General features: G+C 40.0%; 1 protein-coding gene across 3 annotated transcripts; it reads right to left on the bottom strand.

Annotated features, from left to right (window-relative positions):
• Nucleotides 1-3,285: 3,285 nt before the first annotated feature.
• On the bottom strand, nucleotides 3,286-10,539 carry renbp (renin binding protein). 3 transcript variants are annotated; one of them, XM_053425219.1, is made up of 11 exons: nucleotides 10,378-10,539; nucleotides 8,517-8,692; nucleotides 8,308-8,383; nucleotides 8,142-8,217; nucleotides 7,563-7,741; nucleotides 6,369-6,596; nucleotides 5,580-5,661; nucleotides 5,275-5,450; nucleotides 5,025-5,156; nucleotides 4,619-4,706; nucleotides 3,286-4,139 (listed from the first exon to the last, which is right to left on the bottom strand). In XM_053425219.1, exons 2-11 carry the CDS (start codon nucleotides 8,615-8,617, stop codon nucleotides 4,066-4,068), a joined length of 1,212 nt encoding a protein of 403 aa, XP_053281194.1. In that variant the 5' UTR covers nucleotides 8,618-8,692; nucleotides 10,378-10,539; the 3' UTR covers nucleotides 3,286-4,065. The 3 variants fall into 3 exon arrangements, with proteins under 3 accessions (XP_053281194.1, XP_053281193.1, XP_053281195.1); XM_053425218.1 differs by having other exon boundaries at nucleotides 8,517-8,622; nucleotides 10,378-10,537; XM_053425220.1 differs by lacking the exon at nucleotides 8,517-8,692 and having other exon boundaries at nucleotides 10,378-10,538.
• Between the last annotated feature and the right edge of the window lie 1,242 nt (nucleotides 10,540-11,781).

Raw genomic sequence — 11,781 nt, 5'->3', positions numbered from 1 at the left:
CAGAGGAGAGAGAGGCTGGTCTAGCAGTGTGAAGTTGCTCAGAGACAGCAAGGAGGACAGTCTCAGTTGGGTCCTTGCCTTGAAACCAGACTGGTGAGGGTCAAGAAGGTTGTTGTCGTGGAGATAGTAGGAGAGTTGATTAAAGATATCTCGCTCAAGAGCTTAGGAAAGAAAGGGAAGAAGAGAGACAGGTCTATAAATGTTTACTTCAGTCAGGTTGAGGGTGGGTTTCTTGAGGAGAGAGTTAGGGAAAACAGCCAGTTGAAAGGGAAGTGTTGATAAGATAGGTGAGAAAAGGAAGAAGGTCAAGAGCAATAGACTGCAGAATGTGAGATGGGATGGGTCAAGGGGAAGGTGGTTGGGCAGGCCTTGGTTACCAAAGTTAGAACCTCATTGGGAGACAGGGGGGGTGAAAGATTAAAGCGAAGGGGATGAAGATGAAGTTGATGGAAATGTAGGTACGGATGGTGGATTAGAAAATGAGGAGTGTTTGTCATCAATCTGTTTTGAAAAGTAGTTGACAAAGAGGCTTGGTAAAAGGGTGGAAAGAGGAAGGGGACGGGGGGGGGGGGGGGGGTCAAGGAGGTTGTAAAAGATGGAGAAGAGTTTTTTCGTGTTCGAAAATGAGGATTAAATTGCAACTGCAGAAATAGAGGCAGAGAAAGAGGAGAGAAGAGATTGATAATTGAGCAGGTCAGGAAGGACTTGCGGACCTGTCGTGATGTAAGAGGACAGAGATAGTCAAGAGAGGACGACAGAGTAGAAAGGAGAGTATCCTTGACAGAGTTAGGATGCATGAGTGAGAAAGAGTCAGTTGAAGGGAGGGCTGATAAAACAGAGGAGGCTAGAGAGGAGGGAGAGAGGGAGCGTATTGTAGGAGTGACATCATCATGACGTCACTACGAAGTAGGAAAATCAATCATTTCATGCAGTCGTACATTAACTTTTGCAACCAATAAGATTAGAGAAACAATCTACTGTATCAATGACATTATGACATCTGTTGTGCAATAGTGCTTAAAAAGTGTTACCATAGAATGGTGTGCCTTTAGGCACTCAATAAATTTGGCTATCAAAATAAAATGTAAAACATTAATATTCAAAATATTAATATTAAATCATAACTTTAGTTGGTTAAAGTTCTCGCGGGGCACCACCCTTCATAGAAGGGAAAAGATAGCCAATTTATTGATTAAGATCAGTCTCATTTAGATCTAGTTCAATTAGAAATCTCAATATTTTACCATTAAAGATTATATAAAGAACAATGAAGGTTTATGGAGTTCTTAACAGTGTAACAATTGGCAAGATTCACTTATGCAATATTAATGACAGAACATTTGTGAAAGAAGAACATTTATTATGAACATAATAAAGTATAAAAACACAAATTACTAAACAATCAAACTAACTAACAAGGAGGTGTGTGTGTGTGTGAATGTAAATTAGCATGCTTTAAAAATGGTCCCTAAGATAAGAGCCCCCCCCCTTCTTCTGAGGTTGCTTTATGGGGGTAGGTTTAATTAGGTGGAGACTATGCGTGTGTCTGTGTAGATGTTAATCAGATAATGCAAGAGTCAGAGAGACCTACAAAGGAGGCCTATGAAGGGCCTAACTAACAATTACTTTCAAATAACTTGTTGCCACAATATCACAACACATATCAAACATATAAACACACACCGATCAAATAAACAGTCTTGCTTAGCGTAGTATAATTATTAAACCCAGATTATGTTACCAGTCCGAGGGAAAGGGGAAAAGAAGTTGCAGTCCAGTTGCAGTTCTGTGACGTCTCCTGGCTTTGTGGTCGTAGAGTTCTGCATTCGCGATTCTGTCGAGCCGTGTGCTCAGATGCTGGTTGAAGTTTTCCTGCAGGACATCGCGTCGCTACGAGGAGTTTTGTAGAGCTTGAAGGGCGAGGAGATTTCCTTGAGAGGGGTGAGCTGGGAGCTGCACCTCTGACCTCCGGTTGTGGGTTGGATAGAGAAGGAAGCTGGATCAGCCAGGCCCCCCCCCTTGGCGATGTAGGAGAGAGAGGCTGTAGCAGCCTTCCGCCTTCGAAGGATTGTAGAAAGAGAGAGAGAGAGGGGAGACCTCTCCTTATATTGGCCCCGGTGACCTCACAGGTCTTGGACCAGAGTGACCAATAGGAGTGACCCCCCAGGTTCTTGACACCTTTGTGTGATATTGCCCAAATCCCAGGACATGCAGCATCCTGTTACATCCTCTGGGAGACTGAGTTCCTTGACTGTCTTAAGACAAAGGGAACATGTGGCACTCTGGGAGACTGAGTTCACTCCAGAACATGCGGCTCCCTTGTTTCAAGTTTGACTGAAGGGAGGCCTGTGGTTTGCACAAAAACCATGTCCCAACACATCATGATCCAAAACAAACCAAATTGGACACTTCACTGACCCTTATCGATACACATGAAGCAATAAGATGAATGTTTTCCAATTTATGTGAGGCACAGACAGACAGATTCCTGTAATTAGTAGATGGATGTGGGCTCGCATGCATACCTGTATATGTTTGTTTAAGTATATATGTTTTTATGCACATCTTTCATTATTTACATTGAAATCTTTTAATGGCCATTTTCCACATTTTTACTTTGACGAACTTGTCCCAGGGCTTTCATCAGATCAATTTCAAATTCTGAGAATGTCATCTCAATAAGATGGAGATATAAAGCAACTCAAATTTTTTGTTTTCATGATGTGACCGTGGCATGGCGACAAAATCTGATAACACGCCATCAAAACAACAGTCAAAAGGGTTACAAGACATTAATGAAGTCGGCATAAAGTTACTGTGAGTTTTCGTCAAACGCCATATTAGTGGCGTGGCGTCAAAGTTCATCAACTCGCCATGACACACGGAACGCAGTTCCATCTATTTTATTTGTATTATTTTTTCTGCAAACTTTCATACAGATTTATCATTTTTGTTTCTTGTACCTCTTTTAACCTTTTTTATTATTTTATTTAGGTTTGTGTTTGATAATTGTCTTAAACTAATAGTTTTCTTTTAACTTTGTATTTGAGATTTTCTTTTATCTCCTTGTATCTACCTGTGTATGACAGGTGCTTTGTACATAAAATTGCCATACCTTAAATATTGTATGTTCTATTTAAACCTTTGGAAGCACTTTGTTCTTATTAGCTTGAAGAGTGTTTTAAAAATAAAGTTATTATACTTATAGATTTATGTATATTCTTTTCATTATTTATCCGACATACCTGGAACTTGAGTGTGACAAACTGAGAAATGACAAATTAATTAAATGGGTACATACGATTTCACATTTATTTGTCAGCTGTAATATTTCAAAACACAATTCATTGACTTGGCTGTGAATGTACTAATGCCAAGAACTAGCAGTCAAACACTAGATGTCTTTACTTCTGTAACATTCATTGTGGTTCATCAGTTAGTAAGAATATACGAATTGGTATGCTAGAAAACTGTATTCAGAAATGTGTTCTTTAACATGTGTTTAAATCTGGCTCCAAAGCTCAGTGAGCATGTAGAATTAAGGCCGAAATTGACATGTTCTTTTAGTGAATATTTTAGTAGGTGTGATGAAGAAGGGACAGTGCATCCCTGGTTGACAGTGTTGATCCTGGGATGGAACTTGATGATGGAAAAAGGCATGTAGTGGGCCAACTGAAGCAGTAAAATGCATTTGGTGTGGATGAAAAGTGTGAGTATCAATGTCCATGAACTAACACGGACAGTAGGATATCCTCTTAAGTATCTTTCAGGGGAAAAAATAAGACAGGTGGGCACAAAGTAAGAAAAAACATTAGTTGGTCCAAGAAAGTAAATCTAAGCTTACCACAAATTTCTTCTTGGTGCCATAATTTCAAATACTAACAAATTGAATGACCCGGTCAGTAACAATACATTTTTAAGGAGATGAAACTAGTAAATCAACAGATATGCAAATTTGAATAGTAGTGCAATTTTTCTTTATAACCTGATTATGATGATTTGACTTCATGAACAGAATCACAAATCAGCTTCAGTCCAATTATTGTAAAATCAATGTCAGAGTGCTCAGTCCTTGTTGGCCAGCAGATCATCAAGAATACGCTCACACATGTAGAGGCAACGGGGAACATGGAAGAACCCTGAAAAAGAGATGAGAAACACAATTATCTTACAGACTTTCACCGGGGCATCAGCTGTGCTGTAAAACATCCGGGGCCAAGAGGCTGGGGTGGGAGGCACCAAACAACCCTATTTTGTACCCTAGTTAAGATAACATCCAATTCATTCAGGCCATAATGGCCACAGATCAACTCTGAATGAGGTCTGAGTTATCAGAGCTCAGATGGACCCTTAGTGTGTCTCAATGGGTCTCTGTACTTAGAGCTGTTCACTTGTGATGGGATAACCTGAGATGGATGTGTATACCCGGTCTGAATAGGGTTTAAAGGTTTTACACAATATGCATGTAGAAAATTAGTATTGTATTCACACAGAACTCCAACCTGACAGTGTACAGAACTTCTTTGTAGCTTGCTTAAAAAACATTCTATTCGTGGTTTTAATTTAAGTAGTCACTTTCTGGCATTCAGTCTATTCTTCATCTTAATGACGATCTCACCTTTAAAAGGGCCTCCTTTGAAATCCAGTGCCACCTCCCCTTCTTGTGTCAAATAGCCAAACCACTCCCCGCTCTTAGCATCAGGAAACTGCAGAGAAACAAAATCAGGCACGTATATTGCAGTGTATTCAAATATACAGATATACAGAAAGACCTTATACAAAAAAGTGACATGTGTTTTCAGCTGTGACAGTATGGACAGAGATAATTTCTGATATAGATTGCTTCCATCTTAAATGAAAATAATCTAGTCAGGTCGTCGTCACAGAAATGAGATTAATCAGAAACATCTCACTCAGATAAATGAGAATAATAATTTTCCAAAATGCTGAATATCTTAAAACTAGTAATAAAAAAGTGTGCAGTTGTCCTACTGTGCCTCATTGGAACTGTAGTGTACACTCACATGACTGAAGGTATATTCATAAACTTGAGAGAAACTGTCCAGCAACTCGGGCTTCATGGTTTGACTGTAGGCCATCAGGAAGGCAATGAGGGCCTCACAGTGAGGCCACCACAGCTTCATGCTCCACTCCAACTGGTCAGACACACAAGCAAATTTAGGGACCTATTTAATCTATGATAACAAGCTAAATGCAAGCGCATCACTTGTCTAAAAAATCCTATCATGCGTTTACTTGAAATTATTGAATCACCTGTGTGGGGCAGTAACCATCCACATCCAGGAAATAGAAGAGACCGCTGTGCTCTTTATCCCATCCATACTGGTAAGGCAGCTCCACAAATTTGTTAATGGCGGTCTTCTGGAGTTCTTTGTCCCCCCACTCTGCACTGTACTGAAGCAGGAACCAGCCTGCTTCCAGGGCATGGCCTGAGTCAGCACGGGTTAGCATGTGGGGATGACCAAAAGGGAAAATGTTGAGTTAGGCAAATAAGAACAGCTGTCTCGAGCACGCGCTGTGCTCTTATCTGGCTGACTGATCAGCCGTCCAGTGTTTACCTGGGTTCTGAAGTCGGCCCTGGCAACCTGGCAGTTCTGTCGCATCCACTGACACATTCTCTAAAATAGCTGTGCCGTCTCTCTGTACCAAGAAAAAGACATTACAGCATATCAATGGGAGAATCTTCTGTACAAAGTCAAAGTGTAACCGTAACCATTAATACTAATAATAATACAAAGCACCAAAGCCCTAGAACATTACCTTGCTGAGTGTGTCCTTTGTTTGACTAACATGGGTGTTTACTTACAACCTGTTAAGAGATCGTTGAAGTTATTTGAGTAAAGTATGGCCAGTGCAACGAAAATATAATATAATTAAGGTTTCATTTTTTTTTTAAGAATATTACCACATTTGACTTTGACATGATACGAGTGGATTCAGGTGAAAAATTTGTTTAACTGTAGTCTCCACAGCAAAGCTAAATGCAGTAAATCCATGTCGTGCTTACAACTACTTAAACCCCTGAAGCTCATTTACATTTTTTGCTTAGAAGTAATGATAATGCACTATACTGAGAGTACGGCACAGTGGTTACACTGTCACCTCACAGCAAGAAGGTTCCCAGTTTGAATAGTAACTACGTTGAGTACCACCTATTCTTCTAGAATGTGCTAAATCATTCAATAAAATTGTATTTATCAAAAAAGTATGTGAATGTACACCATAAACTAACTGACCTGAAACTGGTTTGTTCCTTAAGCAGTCACAAAATGCCCTGGTTGTAAATACATAATTCTGACAAGTTATTTTGACCACACAGCTTCAAGCCATGTCCTATGCGTCCATACCTGTATGTGCTGTAGAATCTGCTGTACACACCAGCTGCCTAGTTCTCTGTACTTCTGAACCACTGCCTGACCCTGGCCTTCTGTGAGCTGTTGCACAAGGCACAAGAGCATCATCGGAATGGCCATGCTGTTGGTAAGAACATCTCCAGGAAGCTTGGGCCTGCCCAATCCTGAGGAGTCCACTCGAACCCAGTAGATCAACTGGTCCATCATCTGTTCAGCCTCCAGCTAGGAACACAGCAGAGGAGATGACATTCAAGTGCATTTAACTTTAGTTTTCTTATTCAACTTTTAACTTGAATGCCTGGTTTCTACAGAGCAGAGCTAAGTACAGTTTCTGGCAGCTCTATAACTCTGGAGAAGTCTGGACACCAGTTGATCCGAAGCAGTTTTGATGCGTTTTCAAACGAAAACGTACTTTTAGGGATTCAGGTAGCCTTAGTTACTACTGAAAGGATTACCTTGAACTTTGGTATAGGCCTTCATGTTTCCAAGAGGAAGGCCACTTCATTGAATCCCTCACTTTCCATCAAGCACCAACAACAGCTCATAAATGACACATCTCAACTACTACTATGAGGTTTGGCAAAGAAATGTGACACAGATATTTATGGTGCCAAGCAGTTAACCTTCATAAATTGTGATTCCCCTGAGTTTTATATTGCCTAATACTTTGGTTTATGACCATGACTGCAAAGCCAATGGCATTCCCATCAGATTCAGTTGCACTTTCAGTTCAAAGAATCTCTACAGCTTACAACCTACAGCTTCAGAGACTCACTAGCAAGGCTGCAGACTCTTTATCATGCAGAATGGTCCGTTTTTTAAACTGAAGCCAGTTATTTCCTACAGGTACATTTCATGTTTATTGCGAAAATACATGCAAAAACAACTGACAGGCTTTCTGCCTAATTAATTACTAATTAATTGAATCTGTGAAAATGGGCTTTCAGAATTATTTCAACTTATTCACTGCGTATGCAAATACGGCATTGCTAATTTCTTTCAGTTTTTGGTCCATTGCTATTTTAAGACTGACGAGGTATGACCATTAAATTGGTCACATACTGAAAATATCTTGTTATGTGGAGGGAAAAATACATCTTTCTATATAAGTTGTAAGATAATATTAAACAGTTGCATGATCAAAAATATGATACACATAGGTATATAATAAGTATTTTGTATTCATACCTGCATGTCCTTGTCACCAGTGACTCTGCTCAGTTCATCCATGGCCATGATGTAGAAACACTCACTGAATATAGTCCTCTGAATTTTGACCACTTTGCCATCTCTTGTTAAGCAGAAGGCACATTTCCATTGACCACTGCTGCTGGACACACGAGCAAACCTCCTGAGGAACACTCCTCCTAAGATGCAAACACAACAGTGTAACATTAGCTTTTGATTATACACAACTGGTATTAGCAATGAGTATAAAGGTATTCTCAGACATGAATCTCTGAGACTGATGACTTCTTCTACCTTAAAAACAAAATAATAACAATAATGTAATTTTCTGTCGTGAGGGCTATCACAATCAAAAAAGTTTAATGACGTTGTGAATTATCCGACAGTGAAAACCACACAGGTTTGCACAAAGGGAATATGATAGCATTGACAGGCGACCAAATGAAACTGACCCAGTCACCAGGATTTAAATTAAGAAAATAGTTCCAGACATTTTAATGTGCTTTTCTGAATCAGATTTACACCTGCTCTGACTAAATAGGTTAAATTAGCAGAACTAGCCTTAATGTTTCTACTTACCAGCTTTGGCTGCTTCAAGGATTTCAGGCTTGCGGAAGCGAACCATGGTTCGGTACAGGCGGCAGTACATCCACACCTATGAAATAAACCAACCACTTCAATCAAAGAACTGACCACAATCCATAGAGAGGATTATTTGTTTTACACTGCAAGTATTTAAACTTACCTGCCTACCCTGCAGCCAGACGTACTTAAGTTCATCATAAACCTTTCCATCCCTTCCAATGCAAGTGAAGAACCCCCTTAAACAGAAATTGGAGAACAAGGTTCACCACAAGGATACAGACTGTAAACCGTTGAATATTACTGCTTGGTATTCAGGTTTATTGCACTTAAGAAAGATATGAGAAGGCAATATTTGTATTTCTACAGTACCCATGTACAGTGTCATGGGAGTATTTGAGCCAGAAGTCCACGACAGTGTCAAGTTCTGTGCGAATCCGCTGTCGACTCTCCTCCAGCTTCAGGGCAGACATTGTTCCTTTCAGCAAAAAGCAGGGGAATCAGTTTGTGAGATTCCATGGGTTGCTTTTGCCTTAGTTCGAAGAATACTCAGCATTTTATGGAAAAAGAACAGAGACTAGGAATCAAATGCTAAATTTAGCAAATTATTCACAACTAGAGTTCCCTTGTAAGTAAATGCAAAAACAACAGCTCAAAGACAGTTGCCTGTCATAATATAGGGTATCTCAAATTATATTAAAATATCAAATTTTACCCTGATAGGTCTATCCTCTGTGCCCCATAGTGACAGTGATTCGAAAGTGTTGTTAGATGTTACATTGACATCTGTATGAAGATCCTAACTCTGCCTTCCTGACAACACAGCTAAAACAGGTATCTACTTCAAATTAAAATTATAAAAGTAGGACTCAGTCGATTTGCATTGAGGTTGGCCAATTATTAGCATATTTAAGGTTTATTATATTAAACATCTAGACCCTCAGCTCATGAGGGACAGGTTTGCTCAGTTTTCCCAGAATCAACATTCAGGTAAAGTGAAGCAAACTTCAGTTCTTTTACAAAAGGCCATGAAACACTATCGTTGGCCACAGATCCCAATACATCACAACCTCTTTTTAATATCTGAGCTTTTACTTTATCTGTTTTACTTTAGTCTTTTATTCTAGAGCGTTTTCATATAGTTCTTTTAAAACGTTTTAAATATTCTGTTCCTCTGTACAGCACTTTGAATGGTGCAAATTGCAATATGTTCAAACTTGCCTTCACACATACTAACCCCTTACTCTAACCGTGAATCACATCTGACCCCTTACCTTAACCACTTCGTACCTAATCCTAACTTCATCCATGAAAATGTCATACCTAATCCTAATTTAAACCATGACCACTTCATACCTAACCATAAACTTAACCATGACAACTTCATACCTAATGCTAAGCATGACCAGTTCATACCTAATCCTAACCCTAACCTAACCACGACTCACACCAGTCCAAGGTCAGTGTTTATGATAAAAAAGGTCCTAAAGAGGGAACAAATCTTAACAACAAAAGAAGTGTTTCTCTTTTAAGGAGTGGTATCTTCGTTTCTCTATTTGGAGCTGGATGATACAAATCCCCTTATGTTCATCATTATAAAATCAATAAACAAACAAATATGGGGATATATTTTAATCTTATATTGACAAAGGTTCTTGTAGTTTGACAAAGGTTCTTGTAGTTTCCAGTCACGTGGTCCCCAACGCAAAGGCTACGATTTACAATAAAAGCTAAAGGTTGATAGTCTACTTTCTTGAAAAACAAGTACACGTACACAAACACACGCACACGCACGCACACATACACACCTCTGACAGCTCACTCAAACCCTTGTTCACCATATATTCCCAATAAATCAAAAGAAGCCTCAAATTAACTTTAAACAAAGTATTTTATTGTTTTTAATTAAGAAACACATTTTTTTTCGTTTTAATCGTTCTTCTATATTCTGTTTTGAAAACGGCGCTACATGAATGCGCATTCACACACAAACAGGAACAACGTGTCTCATGCTTGCCCTCAATTTCTGTAGTTCAAAGTTGGCAAACTTGCCATGTTCTCTTTTTGACATAGTCCGACCGAGACATTTCTCGTTTTCTTGTTCTGGTTAAAGAGCGACAACACACCGCTTGTTGTGTTGTCGTGTGAGCAGCAGCAGGACCGTGTTTCCACAGTGTTCACAGTCTGCAGCAGTAACACAGTTTAAACAACCTCACCATTCAAGTGTTCTTACCTCAAGATCCCTGTAGACCTTAGTGTCCAGACGCGCAGTGTCTCTCCACACCCAACTCACACACACGCACACACACACGCCCCTCAGCACACACACAAACAAACACACACATCGTCTCAGTCCGTCGGCTCAGTTTTGGTCACATGACCAGTGAGCTCCGGCGGTGGAGGAGGAAGTGAATCCCAGATTCACGCTGTTCTACTGCTTTATTTACAGTCTATGGTTCCTACTCAACTAAATCCATCTGTAGACAGGCACAGGGCTTAGCTCGTTATTTAATTTACCAGGAAATGTGAGAAGACATCATTTATTATTCCCACTTAAAAAAAAGAAAACGTGAAGGCTATTACACAAACAGATAAGTCAACCAGGGGCCTGTACTACGAGAAAGGATATGCGCGTATGGGGGTAACATCAGGGTTAATACGGGGTTTCCGGTCCGACGAAACCCGGTCACTTCTTATCAGGGTAAATTACCATTGTAACTTATGCTGAACGCTAACCTGCTACGGAGCAGGTTAAGTTGCAGAACAGAGATCAAGCTGTACAAAAGCTCCGCCCACTGACCAATCAATTCCTATCAAACCTGACATCAGCATGCTTAGAGGACCCTGCGGAACTGGTGGACAAGGGTCCGCAGTCCTCAGAGACTCTCCTCCTTTGACCTACTCTGATAAGAGTCTCAGCGAAAGATATAAATTCTCATCAAAGGGGATGATACACGTGTCAACTGCTGGAACCGAACATAACCAAACGGACACTGTTCTTTACTTAAAAGACTGATATTGATTTACTATATGTGTTAGCGGCGGGATAACCAGACATAGAATTATACTTTTATTCTTTCCTTTAAGTAGCTTTATCCTATGAAATTAAATATTGAATTGAAAAGGGGGCATAGATAGTTTACAGATTTAGCTTGTGACAGACTCCATCCCTCCCTCCCCTCTCTCTCTCTGAGACTCGAACAGTCAGCCCTCAGTGACACTACACTGTTGTGCACTGCGCTCTCTCTTTAAAGGGAAGGATAAGGGAAGTTCCAAACAGTGTCTGGGTGGTTAAGTCGATCTCTGCCGTCAAAACACCCACATCTCAATCTCTCTCTGTTTCCTGATGCACATCCTGTCACCTAAATACCGAGTGCACAGTCATGGCACATGAAAATAGGTCCATAGGTTTGTATTGACTAGTAATTGCAAATGTTTCCACCACATTGTATCCTCAGAGTCAGTGCAGACAGTGTGTGTTAAACTAAAGCTTCTTAGGCAACTTCATGTGAGTCAGTGAAACGTTTCATCTCTCGTCCAAGAGGCTTCTTCAGTTATACAGTTATTTATCTTGTTCCCACTCGTTGTTATGTCCTGGTCACGTAATATTCTTTTCCCAAATGTCACCTTACACATT

This window comes from Pleuronectes platessa, chromosome 6, assembly GCF_947347685.1.
Source record: "Pleuronectes platessa chromosome 6, fPlePla1.1, whole genome shotgun sequence".
Lineage (NCBI taxonomy): Eukaryota > Metazoa > Chordata > Actinopteri > Pleuronectiformes > Pleuronectidae > Pleuronectes > Pleuronectes platessa.
The sequence above is the reverse complement of the archived record's forward strand: the minus strand, read 5'-3'. Positions and strand labels throughout refer to the sequence as shown.